The sequence below is a fragment of the Chelonia mydas genome, chromosome 2 (genome assembly GCF_015237465.2).
Source record: "Chelonia mydas isolate rCheMyd1 chromosome 2, rCheMyd1.pri.v2, whole genome shotgun sequence".
Classification (NCBI taxonomy): domain Eukaryota; kingdom Metazoa; phylum Chordata; order Testudines; family Cheloniidae; genus Chelonia; species Chelonia mydas.
The window spans coordinates 174,152,287-174,175,255 of record NC_057850.1 but is presented as its reverse complement, the minus strand read 5'-3'; the positions used below and the strand labels follow the sequence as shown (position 1 = coordinate 174,175,255).

Here is a 22,969-nt window from a genome sequence, read left to right as displayed (position 1 = left end):
AGAATCATAGAATATCAGGGTTGGAAGGGACCTCAGGAGGTCATCTAGTCCAAGCCCCTGCTCAAAGCAGGACCAACCCCCAACTAAATCATCCCAGCCAGGGCTTTGTCAAGCCTGACCTTAAAAACCTCTAAGGAAGGAGATTCCACCACCTCTCTAGGTAACGCATTCCAATGCTTCACCATCCTCCTAGTGAAAAAGTTTTTCCTAATATCCAACCTAAACCTCCCCCACTGCAACTTGAGACCATTACTCCTCGTTCTGTCATCTGCTACTACTGAGAACAGTCTAGAGCCATCCTCTTTGAAACCCCCTTTCAGGTAGTTGAAAGCAGCTATCAAATCCCCCCTCATTCTTCTCTTCTGGAGACTAAACAATCCCAGTTCCCTCAGCCTCTCCTCATAAGTCATGTGTTCCAGCCCTCTAATCATTTTTGTTGCCCTCCACTGGATGCTTTCCAATTTTTCCACAACCTTCTTGTAGTGTGGGACCCAAAACTGGACACAATACTCCAGATGTGGCCTCACCAATGTTGAATAGAGGGGAACGATCACGTCCCTCAATCTGCTGGCAATGCCCCTACTTATACATCCCAAAATGCCATTGGCCTTCTTGGCAACAAGGGCACACTGTTGACTCATATCCAGCTTCTCGTCCACTGTAACCCCTAGGTCCTTTTCTGCAGAACTGCTGCCGAGCCATTCGGTCCCTAGTCTGTAGCGGTGCATGGGATTCTTCCATCCTAAGAGCAGGATGGAGTTGGCCCAATCCTTTTGGCCCAATCCTGTCATTTGTCTAGGTCCCTCTGTATCCTATCCCTACCCTCCAGCGTCTCTACCACTCCTCCCAGTTTAGTGTCATCTGCAAACTTGATGGTCCATGCCATGCTCCAGATCATTAATGAAGATATTGAAGAAAGCTGGCCCCAGGACCGACCCTTGGGGCACTCCGCTTGATACCGGCTGCCAACTAGACATGGAACCATTGATCACTATCCGTTGAGCCCGATGATCTAGCCAGCTTTCTATCCATCTTATAGTCCATTCATCCAGCCCATACTACTTTAACTTGCTGGCAAGAATACTGTGGGAGACCGTATCAGTTTGGCTCTCAAAAGTCATTTCAAAATGGAAGTTTAAGATACTGTGGTTAAAATTCAGAATGTGTATGTGTGTGCTGCCATGCACAATATGGAACAAAATCTTATTGAATACAAACTACTGGGAAATAGTACTAAATGGACCATATGCTGTATGGGGTGAATGAGCTTAGGTTTACACTGCTACTCTGAACTTGGAGTTAAATTGTCTTAAAGTCATTCATGAAAGTCTAATACTATTGCTTTCTATTAGTGCTGGCTGAATGCTGTAAAACAGTTCCCATTAATATTCATATTTAATTTAAAATGAATGTATTTCAGCCATGCGTGTGTCCTTTTTGCTTTTGCTCTCCACAAATGTTCATGCAATCAGTGTGGAGAGCAAAAGCAAAAAGGACACACGCATGGAAGTGATTCTAAAGTCACATGTTCAAGAATTCACAGAAAGCAGATTTGAGCATTGTGCACCTAAGTATTCATATTGGAAGTGCTCAAGCCATGAAGCAGACACAATCCCATGAGACTTGTCTGACCAATCACAACAAAACACAGCTCGAAAATTGACTACCTGCAGAGAACTTTTTATAATTTAGCCATAGTGTTAAAAATATTGTGCCAGGTTCTTAGATGATGTGAACTGGTGTGGCTTCACTGAAGTCACTGAAGCTATACAGATTTAAATTGAGGATTTGGACTAGTCAGTACAAAAAAGTTAAGTGCTTTCAATTAATGAACGAATTACCACCACCTGGGGATTTAACTCACATCATGTATTGCTACATCTGTTTTCATTATCATGCCTGTCCTCTTTTTTCTCCTTGTGGGCTTGGGGACAGGTTACAGTACTAGCAGTCAGGAGACCTGGATTCCATCCAGACTTTGTTCTTGGGCAAGTCACTAAGGGTATGCCCAGGGGTGAAAGTAAGTTAGAGGACTTACCGGTACACCAGAGTCCTGAGCAGGGGGCGTGGCCTCAACCAGAAGAGGCAGGGCCTTAAATCCCCAGGCCCTTTAAATCTTGATTTAAAGGGCCAGGGCTCCAGCTGCAGTAGTGGCGGCTAGGAGCCTTGGGCCCTTTAAATCCAGTCTGGAGCCCCGCCGCCGCTACCCCAGGGCTTCGGCAGCAGGGCTCAGGCGGGGATTTAAAGGGCCGGGACGGTAGTGGCGGCTGGAGCCCCGGGGCCCTTTAAATCCCCGACGGAGCCTGGCCGCCGCTACCCCAGGGCTCGGGCAGCAGGGCTCAGGTGGGGATTTAAAGGCCCCCGGAGGGGGGAGTGACAGCTGGAGCTCCGGGGCCCTTTAAATCCCCACCAGAGCCCCACCGCCACTACCCAGGGCTCTGGCAGCAGGGCACAGGTGGAGATTTAAAGGGCCGGGGCGGTAGCAGCGGCTGGAGCTCCGGGGCCCTTTAAATTCCCGCTGCAGCCCCGCCGCCGCTACCCCAGAGCTTTAAATTGCTGTCTGGGAAAGCTGGTCCTGGTACGGCGCACAGGCTCTTACTGGTACGCCGTACCGGGGCGTACCGGCTTACTTTCACCTCTGGGTATGCCTATATAGCAAAGAAAAACCCATGGCTGGCCCGTGCCAGCTGACTCAGGCTCATGGGCCTTGGACTGTGGGGCTGTTTCATTGCTGTGTAGATTTCTAGGCTAGGGTGGACAGGGCTGGCTCTAGGTTTTTTGCCACCCCCCCTCCCCCAACACACACAAAAAAAGGGTGTTTGAAACAAAAACAAACCAAAAAGATGTCTTACAGACATTTCCATTTCAGTCTTTGCAGCAGTTGCTTCCAGGCTCGTCAGAGAACACTAAGGATGGATGCACTGTCAACACATCGTCAAAGAACATCAGCACAGTTCTTGGACACAGTACTCTGCAATAGCTTCCTATCATGTCAATCCATAACACTAAGATATTCAGAAACTGATTTCCGTCACAGTACATTGTGTCAATTCAGCAAATATTAATGTGTGGATGTTTGACAAAATGCTACTTCGTGTCAATCTACTCTAAGGGGCTCTTACATTATTAGGGCCATATATTACCCTTAGAGCTACACACAGACTTCTCATTGTTATCCTAACACACACACACACAGTTTAAAAGTTTGCATACTAACAAGTTTTTGTCTGATAACTGACAAGATGGAATTCCTTGCTTGGGGTGTGGTGCTTTAGCCCTTATATTCATCAGAGTACTACAGGACTGGGCCTTCCTCAGAAGGCCAGATCAGGCCTATGCACCACTTAAATACTCGAAACAGGATTTCAGTGGGACATCAACAGCTCACAGGCCTTGGGCTGGTCCTGTATACTGGGGTAAATTTCACCCATAGTTCTGAGATGCCCCAGTCCTGCAAACACTTACGTAAGTGAATACATTTACACATGACTAGTCCCATTCAAGTTTATGGGAGTGCTCACGAGCATAAAGCATTTTAAGAACTGGGGACAGTTGGTAGTGGAGCCAGTAATGGCAGCATTGTGATATGAAATGTTAATCTATTCCCATCATACATCTCAGCTGTCCTTCATTTTAGACAGTGGATTACCTCCATTTCATACTCGTTTGCTATCATTTCAGTTGTAATGTCTTTAGACCATAAATACAGAATCATGAAAGAGGTTGTAGAAATGGTTTATTATATAAAACTGAATGAATGCATTTAATAATTCCACAGCATTTTAAGCTTCTTGCACTACTTATTTTCTCTCTTTTTTTTTCCCCCCCATTTTGGGTCTTTGAGCCTCATTGTGTCCCACTTTTGCACCACAGCAGGCAGAGAGATATAATCTCCATTTGTCTTTATTTTTCTAACCCCCACAATTGGACACCACAATGTGGGTACTAGAGGGAAAGTAGTGCATGTGCTGCCAATTTTATTGTCTTTCTCCTCTACAAATGCCTCTATTACTCACTGCCCAGCTCCCCACATGGGAGGAAATATTGGCATTTTAGCCGTGCTTTGGCTAAGAATTGTTCCTGCACGGTATACAGCCGTATTTATCTCTTCTGAAGAGAGAAATGTAGGATTAGGCTGGAAGGTCTTTATTACTGCAGATTAAAGCTGCCTTAAAAGACATTTTTATTTGTCTAGACTTTTGTTTAAAGTCATACCCAGTAGATGCTCTGCATTCAGTAGAGCCTCTGTGGATGCCTCAAAACAAGTTTCACTGTATATAGAGACATCTTGAAAACCAATCCATGGTTTCCTTTCCACTCAGTTCGATTTGTGTGAGAAGTGAATTTCTGCATAAGGCAGCAGCATCTTCCCTTCACAGAAAGAGTAACAAGAACGACTGTATTCTTATAACCCTGTGCTTTTGATCCCAGTAATGTTTTTGGTGGGAAACAGACAGCACATAATATTTCACCACACAAAAGCACCACTGTCATGTGATGAAGGCTGGGATAAAAATTTTGAAATGTTTATTTTGAATACATATTCATAATCAATATTAATAATCTATATGAAAAATCTATGCAAATGGGGGAGGCAAAGAGAAATAATTTTGGGGAAGAGAAATAATTTTGTAAAATAATAAAAAATTATGTGAGAGACAGGAAAACAGAGGGGTTACCTGAATTAGAGAAAGAAATATTGCAGAGTAAAGGAAATTCATAGATTCTAAGGCCAGAAGGGACCAGTGTGATCATATGGTCTGATTTCCTGCATGACGGATACTAGCATTTGTATGGCTTCCAGGATTAGATTGATGTCTAAGCTATTGCATGAAGACGCATAAAACCTGATATTTCATTTGTGTAATGATATTATGATTACATATTACCATGAAAAGGTAGTATGTATTTGTCATTGTCATGTCTTGTCTATTACTGTGAACTTCATTATAGCCTGCTTCTGTTCCAAAGCTTTAGACATATTACTGAGCCACTGGGTAATGTAATGGCTTTATTTTCTAATTAATAGCTCAGTACTAGGTTCTACTGTTATATAGAAGATTCTTGCCTCATTGAATGCACTCGTTGGGCAGTGTTGGCTTAATAAGCAGCTCTTCAATATTTTTTTTTTCAGTTTTCAGCCTGTGGTCTGTGGCCTTATTTATTGCACACTATTCAAACTGTGCTCTATGAATTTCCTCATGGCTTCCTTATGGTGCACATCACTACAATATCTGTGTGCTTCACAGACATTCATGAATTTATTTGCACAACAACCCTGTGAAATGAATAAGTATTATTGTCCCCATTTTACATATGGGGAACTGAGGCACAGAGAGATTAAGATCCAAAGTATACAGTAATTCGGGTGCTGAATTTGAGGTACCTGGGACCTGATTTTTCAGAGTACTTTATATATTCAAAATACAGCTTGTACTGACTTTAGGTAAGATGCCTGTACACGGCTTCTTGTTTTAAAATCTGATTTTCACTCATGCTTTGTTCCTACTGCTAAATAATACTTTGTTTTAAGAATGCCGTTCAGAGGCTCCTGAAAGGAAGAAACGCAAGTGTCCAGTTGGAGCTGTAGCATGCTAATGATTGAATGACACAGTGTAGTGTCCCCAGGTCTGGGTTAAGAGTGGCAGAATCATCTGATTTCACCTAGACACACGTAAGGGAAAGAGGCCTATCTGTGAGGTGATGCACTCTGAGAGATGCGAAAGGGAACACAGCAGCAGCTAGCCCTGTAGCTGTGACTAATATTTTTCAGCACAGATAAAAAAGAGCACTGCTAACAACCAAAGCAAATTTTAATTGAATAAAGTAATAAGATTGAAATGTCTCGCTAGCGAAAAGGCCTCCAAGCCATATATGTGGTAATATAAATGGTATTTTAGTTTCTTGACGCCTTACCCATTGCAGACATCATTCCCAATTGAAGCATAGATAACTATGGCAGGATTGTCCAACAGTTGATTCCTAGCCAAGCTAAAAAATATAAAAAATAAATAAGTAGCAATATTAATGGAGAAGACCATTTTCATACAGTAGTTTGAATTACACACTATGCTTGTTAGAGCATATTGCACATTGTGAAGTATTTCTTTTAGATTTAGGCTATATTTGAATAATTCTAAATCTGTTTTTATTATAGTCCTATATTTTGGTAATTTCATTTTTTTTCATAATTACCTTTCCCCCTGATATATTTATTTTCAGTTCTTTACTAGCTGCTATTCCATCTTCTTTGCATCAATCAGAATCTAAATCAAGCACTCTCCTTTCAGGTAAAACCATGACCAAAGCATTTTAATTAGAAATTGGACAAGGAGGGCATGTTTCACTCTGGATTAGGTTTACACTAAGGCTTTGGGTTCAAGATCAAATCAGGATATGGTTTCGGCAGCAAATTTGCTGACCTCTTGAGAGCTAAACTCTCAAGACTACCGCCCAAGAGGGAGGAAATCTAATTAAATCAGCTAATTTCATGATTATCAAACAATTTCCAACATTCAGGGTGGAAGGAAATCTGACACAAATTTAAGTGGAACTGGAAAATAGGCCCCTTCTGGCTTTGGAGCTGACCTGGAAACCCATAGGGGTAAGTTCAGATCCAGACATTTGAACTGGAAACCACCTCACCCCCAAATTCAAAGAGGATCAGATTCCAGTGACTGATTAGCAGAGGGTCATCTCAGACTGAACATACATGTTCCCATTGGGGGATCTAGCCAATGCCCAGGACCTGAAACCATGGCATTTCATGAATTCACATTTTTCTACAAACGTGCCATTATATTAGAAGATCAGTTCAAAAGTCTCTTGTTCTATTTTCATTGCTCTATAAAGTATATGCTTTGAGTCATAGTTCATGAAGACACTGCTTTTCTTCCTATGTACTGCACTGATAGCTGACATCAGCTGGAATGCTCTTGCTCATCACCCCTATATTTGAAAGGGCTGGGGGCAGAATGTGGTTGCTTAAGGCCCTTGACTCTGGGACTTTCTCTTCCTGTTGATCCAACACAGGCAGAGTTCATTCACCTTCAGGGTACAGTGTAAGGCCCATCTAGTCAGTAAAAGCTAAACTGGGCTGGCCTTGCCTGGATGCAGAAATATGGGGAACAACGTGCAGGGGCTTTCCTTACTTTGTCCCCACTGTGTAGGGGCCAGCCACATGTGGCTAGGAATCAGAGCCACTGCTCTGTGCTAGGTTTCTGCCTTCCTGAAAGGGGTGGCAATGGGCCAGCCCATGGCAGAGCAGGCTAGGTGCAGAGAAACACACATTGAACCTATTGAAAGACTGTCACAGAAATAAGTGATGCATCAAAACTTCACAGCAAAGGTTAAGCCTAGCTTAATGCAGTCAAACTTTTTCCTCTTTAAAAACAAGCTGCCAGAGAAAAGTGAAAAAATATTTACAATTATCAACGAGAAGACAAAGCTACATTTGAAAGCAGCTGCCAGACACACAGGAGTGTAGACAAGTAGCCACAGCCAAGAGGAAGTGCTAAGCGCATTCATGGAGGGAAAGGAATGGAGTCATTGGTGGCTGGGGATGCTCAAGGAGACAGACATGTTTCTCCTGCTGGTGAAGTGGCCCAATAGCACAGAAACACTTGTTTCTCCAATGACTCAGCACTTCCTCCTGTTGTGCATTACGGGCACAAGAGCAAAGAGTGAGGATCTATTACAGGAAAATCCTAAGGATCAGTTTTGATTGGTTGAGGCGTGGGAGCCACAATGTACCTCCCTCTATTAACTCTGGGTGTGACAACTCAAACCAAACCTACTACTCATCTAAATTCAGACTTGGGGTTGTTGCTTGTTCATCCTCAGCCACTCAGCTTTATCAGTCTAAACTTCAGAAGTTACAGTCACAGAATAAGGCAAAGGGCCTGTTTAACAATTAATTTATGCTGATGTAAATCAAGAGTAACTCAATTGAAGTCAATGGAGTTACATCAGTGTAACTGATGTATGGGCCTGATCCAGACCTCTTTGAAGTCAGTGGAAAGACTCCCATTGACTTCCAGTGGGCTTTGGTCCAGGCCCTAAGTATGAGGCAATTCAATCAAATGTTTTTATTTCAATTACTTATTCTTCATGATGCAGAAGAAATAGGCAGCTTTCCAAAATATGGTAGGTCATTAAATCTATAGTTTAAGACTTACAGCACTGCCAGCCAGTATATTCACTGCACAGTTTTGTTTTGATTTATTTTTGGAAGGTAGAATTCTAATTAACTACTGTACCTGCATCCAGGATACAAATCCCATTAAGTGCTTACCTTTTCATTAAATCCAGAAGATTTTTTGAAGAACCACCTACACGATCAACCACAGTGGGAGAAAGAGAAATAGGGTAACACCATTAAAATTACAGATCTCTAGAGTGAATTTGTTTTTTAGGGATGTAGCACACATGCCCTTTCTTTTGGGTTCTATTTATTGAATAAAAATCTTTCCGTGGACCCCTTTTCCTCCACCTGCACAAAACAGTGCCAGCAACTGACCACCACTATAAACATGCTTCCAATGGTACTTTATATAATAGTGAAGGATCCGATTCAAAATCCTGGATTAAAATACTTCTGAACTTTGGGGTAAATTTGAATCTGGATTTGAATCTAGACTTGACTGCTTTGCCCACACAGTCATCTCCAGTAAACCACCCATCCTTGTTTGTGAACAGTCAAACTGCTTCTAACTTTCCCTATAAATTGAGAAGTGAATCATTCTAACAATTTAATAAAAATTAATGGCACATGTCTTGGTAACCTTATGAGTGACAAGCATATGCAAAATGGGACTATGCCAACAACACCTTTCACAACATACGGTGCAGCTGTGAATTTCAGTAGCATTTCACCCAACCGGTAAGATGCAATGGAGACTTCACTTAGACTTTAAATCAGGAAAATATCCCTGTTCTGAAAAGCACTTAAGCACATGCATAACTTTAAGCAAGTGCTTAACAACAAAGCTTATGTTTAAATACTTTCCTGAATCAAGGCCTTACTCATGTCCACAATCCCATCATTCCACACTGACAAAGTCATTTCTGTCTCTCTGTGGCCTATAAAGTAGTGACAGCAAGATGGTAGCTGTGGCTATTTTGAAGGTAAAGAACAATAATGGTAGCAAGCCGATGACAGTAAAATCCTTCTTTAATTTAATGGACAAAAGCCTGCACTTCAGAGAGGTATCCTCAGTTGTGTGTTTTCTTTAACCAGCTGGACTCTATAACAATCTATAATTGATTGATGATTTATTAAAAAACTCTATTAATCATGTATTAAACCTGTATAAGCAATTTATAAATGTAACCTTAATATAAAGTGACATTTTCTTTCCTTTCTTTTTAATATCAGAGGTGGATATTTTTAACTTGCTGTATACCAGTTTGATGTATTGCAATTAGGTCACTAATGGCTACTCATTAGATAGGTATTTTGATCAGTACACACCAGATTATGCGGGAAATGAAAAGGGGCACTGCTGAAATGTGCTGGAAGAGTCAGGTTCCAAGTTGTGCCAGCGTTCAGCACTGGGCTGCTCGGCTGCAAATGTCTTATTGCTTAATGAACTTTTTGCTCCCTCAAGACAATAAAGCAATTTAAAAAGTTAGGGTGCAAAGAAAAAGGCTCCAGGTTTCTTCAAATGCATCCAGGTGAACTACTATTCCCCAGACAGCTGAGATGAAGGTAACATTTTAAACTTCTAACTGTATTCCAGGCTGCAGTGAAATACCTGGTGCTTTAATGTTCAGTGGGCCAGAGTATACGTTAACAGGTACAGTACTTGAGCTTTTCAGGTCAAAGGCAAAAAAACACCAATACACCAGATCATAGCACAAAATAATATATGGAATATATGATAAATGGTGATTTGAAAAACTGAAACAATCCCAGCATTAATAAATAAGGGTAGGTTCAGAACTCTTAACAATAATTAGGGATATAGGGGAAATGTCTTCAGAAGCAAATAGTCTTTTCTGTATGCAGATACTGAAGTTATTAACCTACCTGGAATATATATGTATACACACATAGTATATGCTTTATAATACAGTGACTGTTACACTGTAGTTACATAGCAAATACAGTGTAACTACCCCACAGTATGCCAACATTTTTATGGCTGACTTAGAACAACGCTTCCTCAGCTCTCGTCCCCTAACGCCCTTACTCTACTTGCGCTGTATTGATGACATCTTCATCATCTGGACCCATGGAAAAGAAGCCCTTGAGGAATTCCACCATGATTTCAACAATTTCCATCCCACCATCAACCTCAGCCTGGTCCAGTCCACACAAGAGATCCACTTCCTGGACACTACAGTGCTAATAAACGATGGTCACATCAACACCACCCTATACCGGAAACCTACTGACCGCTATTCCTACCTACATGCCTCCAGCTTTCACCCTGACCACACCACACAATCCATTGTCTACAGCCAAGCTCTGCGATACAACCGCATTTGCTCGAACCCCTCAGACAAAGACAAACACCTATAAGATCTCTATCAAGCATTCTTACAACTACAATACCCACCTGCGGAAGTGAAGAAACAGATTGATAGAGCCAGAAGAGTTCCCAGAAGTCACCTACTACAGGACAGGCCTAACAAAGAAAATAACAGAACGCCACTAGCCGTCACCTTCAGCCCCCAACTAAAACCCCTCCAACGCATTATTAAGGATCTACAACCTATCCTGAAGGATGACCCAACACTCTCACAAATCTTGGGAGACAGGCCAGTCCTTGCTTACAGACAGCCCCCCAACCTGAAGCGAATACCACATACCACACAACAGAACCACTAACCCAGGAACCTATCCTTGCAATAAAGCCCGTTGCCAACTGTGCCCACATATCTATTCAGGGGACACCATCACAGGGCCTAATAACATCAGCCACACTATCAGAGGCTCGTTAACCTGCACATCTACCAATGTGATATATGCCATCATGTGCCAGCAATGTCCCTCTGCCATGTACATTGGTCAAACTGGACAGTCTCTACGCAAAAGAATAAATGGACACAAATCAGATGTCAAGAATTATAACATTCATAAACCAGTCGGAGAACACTTCAATCTCTCTGGTCACGCGATTACAGACATGAAAGTTGCGATATTACAACAGAAAAACTTCAAAACCAGACTCCAGCGAGAGACTGTTGAATTGGAATTCATTTGCAAATTGGATACAATTAACTTAGGCTTGAATAGAGACTGGGAGTGGCTAAGTCATTATGCAAGATAACCTATTTCCCCTTGTTTTTTCCTACCTACACTCCCCACCCCTTCCTCAGACGTTCTTGTTAAACCCTGGATTTGTGCTGGAAATGGCCCACCTTGATTATCATACACATTGTAAGGAGAGTGATCACTTTAGGTAAGCTATTACCAACAGGAGAGTGGGTTTGTGTGTGTGGGAAAAAGGGGGGGGGGAGAAAACCTGGATTACCAACAGGAGAGTGGGTTTGTGTGTGTGGGAAAAAGGGGGGGGGGGGAGAAAACCTGGATTTGTGCTGGAAATGGCCCACCTTGATTATCATACACATTGTAAGGAGAGTGATCACTTTAGATAAGCTATTACCAGCAGGAGAGTGGGGTGGGGGGAGAGAAAACCTTTTGTAGTGATAATCACCCATTTTTTCATGGTTTGTATGTATAAGAACATCTTCTGTATTTTCCACAGTATGCATCCGATGAAGTGAGCTGTAGCTCACGAAAGCTTGTGCTCAAATAAATTGGTTAGGTGCCACTAAGTACTAAGGTGCCACAAGTACTCCTTTTCTTTTTGCGAATACAGACTAACACGGCTGTTACTCTGAAACCTACACCATGATTATGTTTTTAACTGCTAAGTATTACCTGTTCATATATTCAAAATCCACTGAAATCAGTGGGAGTGTTTCCATTGATTTAAGTGGGCTTTGGATCAGGCCCATTCTGGAAGTTTAATTACATTACTAAACTGCTTTTTATCACCCATTTGATTTCATACTTGAGTGATTTATTTTTAGAACTCAGATACATTAACTATATTGTATTTACACTATAATCACTCAGTCATGCAATTAATCTTTCAGTTATATGACTTTAGTAGTCATTACTGATAATAAAAACTACAACCATAGCATAGTTACACTCAATACATTATAAAATGCATGTAAATACACTAGGGCTGTCCATTAATCACAGTTAACTCATGGGATTAACTCAAAAAATTAATCACGATTAAAAAAATCAATCATGATTAATCGCAGTTTTAATTGCACTGTTAAACAACAGAATACCAATTGAAATGTTAAATATTTTGGATGTTTTTCTACATTTTCATATATATTGTATTCTGTGTTGTAATTGAAATCAAAGTGTATATTATTTTTTATTATAAATATTTTCATTTTTCAATTCAACTCATATGAGTACTGTAGTGCAATCTCTTTGTCATGAAAGTGCAACTTACAAATGTAGGTTTGTTTTTGTTACATAACTGCACTCGAACAAAACAAAGTAAAATTTCAGAGCTTACAAGTCCACTCAGTCCTACTTCTTCTTCAGCCAGTTGCTAAGACAAACAAGTTTCTTTACATTTACAGGAGATAATGCTGCCCTCTTCTTATTTACAATGTCACCAGAAAGTGAAAACGGGCATTTGCACGGCACTTTTGTAGCTGGCATTGCAAGGGATTTACATGCCAGATAGGCTAAACATTTGTATGCCCCTTCATGCTTTGGCCACCATTCCAGAGGACATGCTTCTATGCTGATGACACCCATTAAAAATAATGCATTAATTAAATTTGTGACTCAACTCCTTGGGGGAGAATTGTATATCCCCTGCTCTGTTTTACCCGCATTCCGCCATATATTTCATGTTATAGCAGTCTCGGATGATGACCCAGCACACGTTCATTTTAAGAACACTTTCACTGCAGATTTGAAAAATGCAAAGAGGGAACCAATGTGAGATTTCTAAAGATAGCTACAGCACTTGATCCAAGGTTTAAGAATCTGAAGTGCCTTCCAAAATCTGAGAGGGACGAGGTGTGGAGCATGCTTTCAGAAGTCTTAAAAGAGCAACACTCAAATGCGGAAACTACACAACCCAAACCCCAAAAAAGAAAATCAACCTTCTGCTGGTGGCATCTGACTCAGATAATGAAAATGAACATGCGTCGGTCTGCACTGCTTTGGATCGTTATCAAGCAGAACCCGTCATCAGCATGGATGCATGTCCCCTGGAATGGTGGGTGAAGCATGAAGGGACATATGAATCTTTAGTGCATCTGACACGTAAATATCTTGCGATGCCAGCTACAACAGTGCCATGAGAATGCCTGTTTTCATTTTAGGTGGCATTGTAAACAAGAAGCAGGCAGCATTATCTCCTACAAATGTAAACAAACTTGTTTGTCTGAATGATTGGCTGAACAAGAAGTCGGACTGAGTGAACTTGCAGACTCTAAAAATTTTACACTGTTTTATTTTTGAATGCAGATTTTTTTGTACATAATTCTACATTTGTAAGTTAAACTTTCATGATAAAGAGATTCCACTACAGTGCTTGTATTAGGTGAATTGAAAAATACTATTTCTTTTGTTTTGTTTTTACAGTGCAAATACTTGTAATCAAAAATAAATATAAAGTGAGCACTGTACACTATATTCTGTGTTGTAATTGAAATCAATAGATTTGAAAATGTAGAAAACATCCAAAAATATTTCAATAAATGGTATTCTATTATTAACAGTGCAATTAATCGAAATTAACTTTTTAAATCGCTTGACAGCCCCAATATACACACACAATGATGTCTGCGTGACAGAGAGAGGTGGGTGAATACTGCAAAACAAAATTCTGTAACTATTCGATGATTCTTAAGGGAATCCACTTTGACTGTGTTCATGTCCCTCTCATGTTCATCTTTGTGAATATTATAGTAAAATAAATTCACTAGCAGAAATGTTCACTAAAACAAGCAAATATTGCAGAACATACACAAAAAGTAAATTTCCAATTCATAATTGTGAGTATCTGTACTGGAAACCTGATCCTAAGAATTGCACTAATCCAACCAGGAAACAAAAATATGCCATGTGACCTACTGATCCACTTAAAACAGCTTGAATTTAGGACTTCATCTACTGAATAAGTATGATGAACTGGTTGTGAATAAACTGTGCTCCAAAAATTATTTCCAGAAGTTATTCAACAAATAATTCTGAGGAGCAAATAAATTAGATTTTTAAACTGTTTACAGATCACTTGCAAACTGAAAAGAGAAACGAAATTGCTAGAGAAAATTATTAGTTATGAATTATTAACCTAGCTCACATATTAACCATGTTGGAAAGCCACTGGTGAGCTATGTGCATCATCCCAAATGAGTGCAGAGAAAGCCTTTATACCATACCATCATGTATTCTGTATATACCACATATGTTACAGATAAACTATTTTAGGAGTATTCTGGAGCACTTTTATAGTTTCTAGTGTGACTATTTTTGTATCTCTCCATATGTAAAGCCAAGTGCCTCAGAGACCATGAGTCCAACCATGCAGGGCTCAGATGGAGCCATAATAATCTTCACAAATAACTTACAAGGGTTCTTCTGTCCCTTAAGGCTGTCACACATGTAACAGTTGTTATCTCAGACCTCTCCATGGATATAAATGTTTACTAGGTCACCTTGGGAAATTGGGACTCTCCAGTTTACAATGGCACTGAAATCCCATTTCTGGCTTTATAGGCTAGTGCACTTTAGAGGAAGCTGTGACATCATTATGTTTAGGAAAGCTGTTACGGGCCATGCCCTCAGCCTTTCCTGGCTCCCTTTGCACTGTGGCCCGGGATGCTGCTGTGGAACATTTCTCCACTGTGCACATAGATGTGGACTGCCTCACTGCAGATGCTTCACGGTTTTTCACCCCCACACAGCAAAACCACAGCATTCACAATGCATTTAACACCCCACCTATGCAGATGGGGCACAGGATTTTGCCAGCCTGCAGTGATCAGCATTCCTGCATGTTGTAAAATGAACAAACATAGGAAACGAAACCTCAAAACTTTCCACTAACCCTATCAACACCAAGAAAATAAACTGTCCTTTAAATACCTAAAACTTTACTTATGCAACAATTCCTCAGCTGAATTTTGATAGACGTGTTTTTAAATGGCTGATTTTTTGTTTTTCTCTCTCTGCTTCACTTTTAATCTCCAAAGTCTGAATTTTAAAGGAAAACCCATCAAAGTCAGTAAGTAAAAATACTGATCTCCCATCGACTGAGTCTGGGCCCTCTGAAAGCTCTTACCTGGAGCAGCCCTTCTTTTATTTGTTTTCATAGTGACACTAGGAATATGAAGAAAAGATGACACACAGCTTTCTATGAGGCATATGATAAAAAAAACCCTTGTCTAAGTGTTAGGGGCTTGATTCCACACAGTGCCACATGAGTCCTGGAGATGCTAAGCGCTTTCATTTCCCAGTGGCTTCACTGGGAGCTGAGCAAGCTCAGCACATTGCAGGACTGGTCCTATGATAGAAGAAATGGATTTCTGCATTGTGAATTTCTTGCATCTTCTTTCTTTTCATGTTTCCAGTAGTAGGAAGCATTATTTTAGGCAGGTAGGTTTAGTTCTCCCAGATGGGACCACTGTCAGTTCAGTGATCAGTTTTTAGCCTTACCAGTGTTGACAGTGTCCATTTAAATTTTCCTATTTGGGGAAAATATTACACCATATGAGGAAATACTTTACAATACTCTGTCATGGGGGTGATTAAGAGAAGACACTAAGGGAAGTCATCATGGGACTTTTCTATTGCTTGTAATTTTTGTCCTCCTAAATTTTCCTCTCAGTTTTCTTGAGAGAATTTGCCCTGGCACAATCTCACCTCATTTTATACCCTGCAGGTTTCTGCAACAGGAGTGTAAAATATCTATGTGAAATGAAAAGAAAGAGAGATGGGGAGCTCATCAAGATGTATATAAAAAAAGAAGAGAGGCCAGAGAAAGAGAGGGAAATTGAACATATAGCTGCTATAGACAGGTGCACAGATTATAAAACCAGAAGGGACTATTGTGATAATCTTGCCTGACAATTTTCATTTCCCCAGGGGACCAAGGGGATTTGAACCTGGGCCCTCTGACCCTGTGAGTGCCAATCCCCTAGGCCACCAGAACACCTTAAATAGCTCTAGTATGTACACACTATACAAAAGTCTGACCTGTACTCTACAACAGCCTTCCGGGAATAAAGAGTTGTATTGCATAGAGAACATCTAATCTCCCAAACATCCCTGTACAATGTATTCCAACCATGTCAGACACTACCCATTCTGTAATCAGGACTCATAACATGGTGGCTTTCTGTATCACACAAGCAGTTTTGATTTTGTATGGCTTTTAATTCTATCACTGATGTAGAATGGCCATGTGAGGTGGGGGAGGAAATATTTTAACTTTCAATCCAGCAACAATTTCTAAAATTCGTAATTCTGGAGGCACAGAACCTCAGTGCAAACTTCAGTGTTAAGAACTAAACTTTTTTAATTTTAGAAAAAATATTTAGACAGAGAAAAATGAATTCCAGTTTAGAGTTACAGTGAAATGCATCAATTATTAGTCAGGCAGAAGTCATTCATTAGTCATAGAGGAGATGAAAGAGATCAAGCATAAATCAGTTCTTATTCAGAATCAATAGAGAGACTGAACTGAAGAGAAAAAACACTGTGTTAAATAGATCCTGTTCTCTACTTCTCCACAATTCATGCATGCAGTTATGTAGCATTTTTCTGAATGGTGTTCCTGAGCTGTACCCATTAATTCAACATCAAGATCAAACTTTCATCTGTGGAAAAAATGAGGTTATAGTACCATTTTTGGAAATATTCTGGTAGTCTCTGTGATTACAGCGGTTTCTTCTGCGTAAACGTAGATACAGAGAGTCTGTCCAGCCTCTGAAACACATTAACAAAAGGTACTCAACTCATATGGTACAAATGAAACCATGGCTAGCTTTAAAGAAAAGGGCTGTCAGATTACATATTAAAAATAGATTAAAATATACAATATGTTCTCTGAACAGTTTTAGATCCCAATTCTGCATACACTAACTACTGGTGTTAGTATTTACTACCAAGTATAATACTTTTTATCAATAGTAGTCCCACCGAAGTCAATGGGACTACCAAGTGTTTGCAGGATTGAACCATTATTTTGCATTATTTGGCATGTTTTGTTTGCTATGCCATTAAGCACATCCCTCATAGTTTAATTTTGGAATTTTGGCATAATTTAAGCCAATGGAGTACGGTAATTTTGACAAGTTGATTATTAAAATTCTAGGAAGAGATTCAAATTAACATTTTGAGGAAGATTTGTCAGAGTTGTATGCAAGCTGGATGCATACAGCAATTTAGAAAGGCAGGATAAGGCAATCAGCAGGTTAATGAGGGTAAGGGAAAACCAAGTAGCCAGAGGAAGCAGCCCGTAGGTGAGAAAAAGGTAAAACTGCCTTTGCCAGGTTTAAATTGCACTGGCTATTTCTGAGGATTTTCATTTAAACTCTTCTCTGACATAAATGACCAGGAAAGCTTTTCTGTGTGGCACAGTAGGGTCCCAAGCCTGAAACTGCCAAACAAGGCATTAGCATCCTTTAGATTTAATTCTCTGAAGAACAGGGAGACTCAGTGGTTTTGAAAATTCAGAAATCAATTTTAGATCCAAACCTGACATTCCTTTGTTTTTCTGCCTCCTCTTTTTACAGTTAATAATTTTCTATTAAATATAATGATTTAAGTGGAAATCTAGATATCCCTCAAAAGCTCTCTCTAGGCTGACAGGAGCTTTCAAATTGTCCATATTTCTAGTTGTGTTTATACTGATTCTTCAGATAATTGCTTCACCAACCTTTATGCTGGATGGCATTTACCAAAGCAATACTACTGACACGCAAGGATTTTGGCTTCTTGTTATAGTTGTGGAACAGTAAATAAGAGTGAGGAAGTATTGGCAGGACATTCATTTCCTCGTGTTTTAAATCTTGGACCGACTGATTTGAAAGACAGATTGTATTTGATTAATTTTTCCGTTTCCTTTGTACCGCAGAGAAAAATGTAAAAATCCCTGTAAAGGAGAACAGCTTTAAGGAAAGCTGATAAAAAGATCGCTCTCTAGAACCCTTGTTGATACTTGTTGATCCCTACTGGGGCTGTTGAAGTTGTGTTTGAACTCAGATGTAGAGGAATTTGGGGTAAAGGATGGCAAACACAATGCAGATAAATGTAAAGCCATAACAAGTCTTGAAACCAAGAATGAAAAAACAAAATATTACCTACTTTGAAATGTGATAATGCTGATCATTAACTGTGAAAGAAGCTATAGAAGTAACACATTAAATCTCTACAGCCTTCAGCATGAGGTGGAAAGCAAAGCAAAGAGGATGCGTTGGTCAAAGAATGCAATATTTAGTTAATCAATATAAATAATAAATGCTTCATAGAAAACAGCATAATATCCCAGTTTTTTAATTCAGTTTACATAGGATTTTAGCTAGCTTTGCTTCAGTCCTGCTTTTACGTATTCCAGATATATATTGGCCCAATTATTTTAAAGTAGATATGTAAATTAAAAACATGGGAGTAAACCATGACACTCAGAATCCAAGTGTATATATGCTAACCCCTAGGGCTACGTCTTTTCTCCAAGTCCCTAGTTTTGTAAATGGACCACTCAGAGCAACAAAAATAACTCTACTCACAGGACTGCAGGCTCGGAACTTGATATTTATTTAATTACACCACAACAAAGTGGTGACAAAAAACCCCGCATACTGACTAAACCGGAAATAAGAGGGTGTGGGAGTGGAGCAGGACTCCATCCCATAATAATTTAGACATAATTAACTCTATCATGACCACTTTACTACATGCACCCTGAGCAGCCTCTTTAGGGCAGTGGTTCTCAATCAGGGATACGTGTACCCCTGGGGGATACACAGAGGTCTTCCATGTCATCTAGATATATGCCTAATTTTACACAGGCTACATAAAAAGCACTAGCAAAGTCAGTACAAACTAAAATTTCATACAGACAATGACTTGTTTATAGTTCTCTATATATGTACATTGAAATGTAAGTACAATATTTATATTCCAATTGATTTATTTTATAATTATATGGGAAAAATGAGAAAGTAAGCCATTTTTCAGTAATAGTGTGCTGTGACACTTGTATTTTTGTCTGATTTTGTAAGCAAGTAGCTTTTAAATGAGGTGAAACTTGGGGGTACAGAAGTCTGGAAAGATTGAGAGTCAATGCTCTAGGGCAGTGGTGGGCAACCTGCAACCTGTCAGCTCCCATTGTCTGGGAACGGCGAATCGCGGACACTGGGAGCTGCGGGTGGCCATGCCTGTGGACAGTCAATGTAAGCAAACTGTCTCACGGCCCGCCCGCGGATTACCCTGATGGGCCGCAGATTGCCCACCACTGCTCTAGGGCAGGAAGCAGTAGTGGAGCTGCTCTGTGTCCATAACGCTATCCCCTCTGCACTCCATACCACTTAGCCTATTCGAGCTGGTCAAAAAATGGAAAAAATTTCAGGAAAAATGTTGACGATTTGAAATTGTTTCCATTTCACTGGTATCAAAATGGAGCAATTTTTCATTTGCATTTATTAATTTTTTGTGAAATACTTTTTCTAAATCATTTGCATTTTCCTTCTTTTCTTCCTCTTGTTGCCCCCATTCCTCAACTTTTTGCCATTCAGTGCAATAAAGTGAATGAGGTCAAGGGCTTCCCTCTCCCACATCCCCACTTTTTCATTTCTCTACTTTTCCAAACATCTCCAACTTTGTAAAAGTTACAGAGCGGCAGCGTTAGTGTTTCATTTTCCTTTTTCACTGTAACTTTTTCAAAGGTGAGGACTTCCAAAAGTTGCAGAGTGGAAAAAGGGGAAAAGAAAAATGAAAAAGTGAAACACTCGCTAAAAATGCAGACATCATTCATTCAGTGGCAAAAAGGAAATAGGAAGGGGAAAAAGTACAAATCCAAAAAAATCCACATTTAAAATTTTTGGAATTAAATTTTGGGGAGGGGCAGTATACCAAGAGCTTCATGTTAAAGTTTCTGGTTTTGAAAAAAGGAAAATTTAATCTTTTTTTTTTTCCAAATAAATTATGTTGACCATCTCTAGAGACTGCACAGAGGGCAAGCAAAGTTGAAGGAGTAGGTGAGGCAGGTCTGAGAGCCCACACATTAGTGAAAATGTTTGAGAGGAGAGAAAGTGTGGGGGAAAATCTTTTGAGACAAGCATGATTTTAGGAAGAGCAGAGGCAGAGCATGCCAGCACTTTTATTTTTCCATTCAAACATTGGATTTTTCTCCCATCATCTTTGCTTGGTTTCTCCTCCCCTGTCTTTCTTTTCTTTTCTTTTTTCCCCATCAAGGCTTGCTGAAACTTGGCTTAGTCCTTACCCTATGAACTTACCCAATTGTGGAGTTCAGAAATCCAGTGGTCCCTGAGAAATGGGGCCAGTCAAGCTCATTGGTAAGAGCCACTGGGAGATCAGAAAATGATTTCTGAAAGGAAATTTAAAAGCAATTAAGATGGTTTTGCTTTCCCAAATAAAATCCCACCCACAGAATCAAACAACATTCTCAGTTTGGAGCATCAGCCAATTAGGGATAATACCATACGTTTATATAGTGGTTACACTTAAAAAGTTGCTACTTATTTCTGAGATATTTCCTATCCCTAACATGGAGAATGAGAGTAGAACCAATAAACGCTTTCAGACTAGTAGAAATATTTTAAATGCATACCTTGTAATATCAACTGTGATTCTGAAGGACCCCACAGTGCTTCACAAACTACAGCATATACAATACTTACAGCACCACTGGAATGGTAGATATCGGCTTGCAGCATTAACTTCTGCACCCATCTCATGGACCCTTTGTCTGTGGGCAAAGGAGCCAATGGCTGCAAGGTTCCTAAGGGCCCATGCTATGGGGGAGATGGGTTGCCAGGCATAACTACCTAAGGGATCATGTTCCTCAGGGCTGAAGCCTTCTTTTCTCCCTGATCCCTAGGATCTTTGGGAAGGGTAGGGTAAAAACACATGCCGTTTTAGAAACTTCACAAAGTGAATCTGGGTTTCCTGGGCCTCAGTCAATCTCCTCCAGGTTTTACCACAGACATTTTTATTTTTATTTTTTTTATTCACAGAGTTTGGAAGGAATCATCCCCATGGCAAGACAGATGTGACTGGGGATCCCTCTGCTACGGGGAGAATCCAGGGATGGGGAAGGGAGTCAGGGGAGGGCACATGAATGGAAGGAGAGCAGGGAGCCGGGTATAAACCCTCCTAGCAGCAGGAAGAGCTGCTAGTAAGAACTTTCATGAAAACAGATACAGCCTTTATGTTTTCCTAGCCTCTGCTCTTATTTATCTCTGTAATACGTTTTAGGATACAGTTTCTATGAAAGACACTATGGGGATGAAAGCTCTATTGTACATTCAATAAATGGCACTCTATTCTTTTCCATTTCGATTTGTGAAAGCGTTAAAAAAATCACAAAAGGGAAGAAAAATAGCCTGGAGAAATCACCCCATCTCATCCTTGTGAGAAGACAGAGTAAATGTTCAGCTTTTAGCAATCTGAGGTACACTTTCAGAGACAAAAGCACAAGTCCTTTGTGCTCATGCTGAAAAACTGTTGATGAAAAACTGTTTATAAACAAAGGAAGGTCAAAGCATAAAGTAAGGAAACCTACATGCTGCTGTAATGCATTTAATTTATTGACTTCATTTTCTTTTTAAGCAATTGTGTTTTTCTAAAAACCTTCACAACTATACACAACCAGCATGTGGATAATTCTTTCCAGATGTGAACAATGAACAATAGAAGAGCTAAATCCTGCAATCCTTACAGGTTTTGATTCTTAGAGGCGGGGATGGGGGAAGGGGAGACTGCAAGTCACATCATATTTGACCTACTTACAGTAAATCTGCTTTAGCTACCAAGGTGAAAACAGTTCTGGCTTGATAACCCTTCATCTCACTCTTAAGAAAAACACTGGGGACAATTTTCAAATCTGTCTGCTTCCAATTCTATATTTGTGTGTGCAAGAGGCACTTACTGAAGATGCACAAGTACTCTGCACAAGAGAAGGAGTTTAAGCACACAATTTGGATGGTCACTTTTGAAATTTTGGCCCAAAATATGTTTATTATAAGAGAGGAAGTGAAATGCTTAAAATAAAATCAGTAAATATAAAATAATGTTTAAGATCCCTTATCAATTACAGAATACACATGTAAGGCTTAAAAAAGATGATGAAATGTATTTTAAAACAAAAGCATCTAAAGCCACTTCTTTCTTTAGGACCTGCCAACACTGGGCTGGGAACCGTTGTCAGGGAACAAGTTTTATAGTATGATTTTAAACTGGTTCTCAGGCTAATTTAGGTTAAATATAGTATAGCCAGCACCTAGCCATGTTGAAACTGACTTGGAAACCATGTATTAGCTTAGAACTATGTTCCAACCTAAAACTGTATTCCAGTTTAGCAGAGACCCTGATCCATCAAAGTACTTAAGGCCAGACTTTTAAAGATATTTAAGCATGGGAAGATGCAGACTGGTGCCTAGCAGGATTTTCAAAAGTGCCTAGGGCCTATCTGCATCTTTAGGTGCCTAAATGCCTTTAAAAATCTGGCCCTCAAGCTCTACAGGGATGTCGTTTAGAAAGCATGTTGTAACCTAAAAAGATAATTCTAGCTTAACCTACCATGCAAACATGTCCCAGTCTAGAAGGGGGCCCTAGCTGAGTTCTACATTAGAATGGTATCCAAGCATGGCCTAGGTTAAACACCATATTCTAGACTATCCTGGTTTGGAAATGATGTTGCACCCTAGGAACCAGTCTTTAGCAGAA

General features: G+C 40.1%; 1 protein-coding gene across 6 annotated transcripts in view; it reads right to left on the bottom strand.

Annotated features, from left to right (window-relative positions):
* Window positions 1-22,969, bottom strand: part of AOAH (acyloxyacyl hydrolase) — a 162,872-nt gene that overhangs the window by 74,440 nt on the left and 65,463 nt on the right. For all 6 annotated transcript variants that reach the window (XM_007065889.4, XM_037890054.2, XM_037890055.2 and 3 more), the window contains exons 13-16: window positions 20,518-20,609; window positions 16,905-16,987; window positions 8,294-8,330; window positions 5,917-5,991 (exon numbers count right to left, since the gene is read on the bottom strand). In XM_007065889.4, the coding sequence (XP_007065951.2) occupies window positions 5,917-5,991; window positions 8,294-8,330; window positions 16,905-16,987; window positions 20,518-20,609 (287 nt within the window). The remainder of the gene's footprint in view (window positions 1-5,916; window positions 5,992-8,293; window positions 8,331-16,904; window positions 16,988-20,517; window positions 20,610-22,969) is intronic.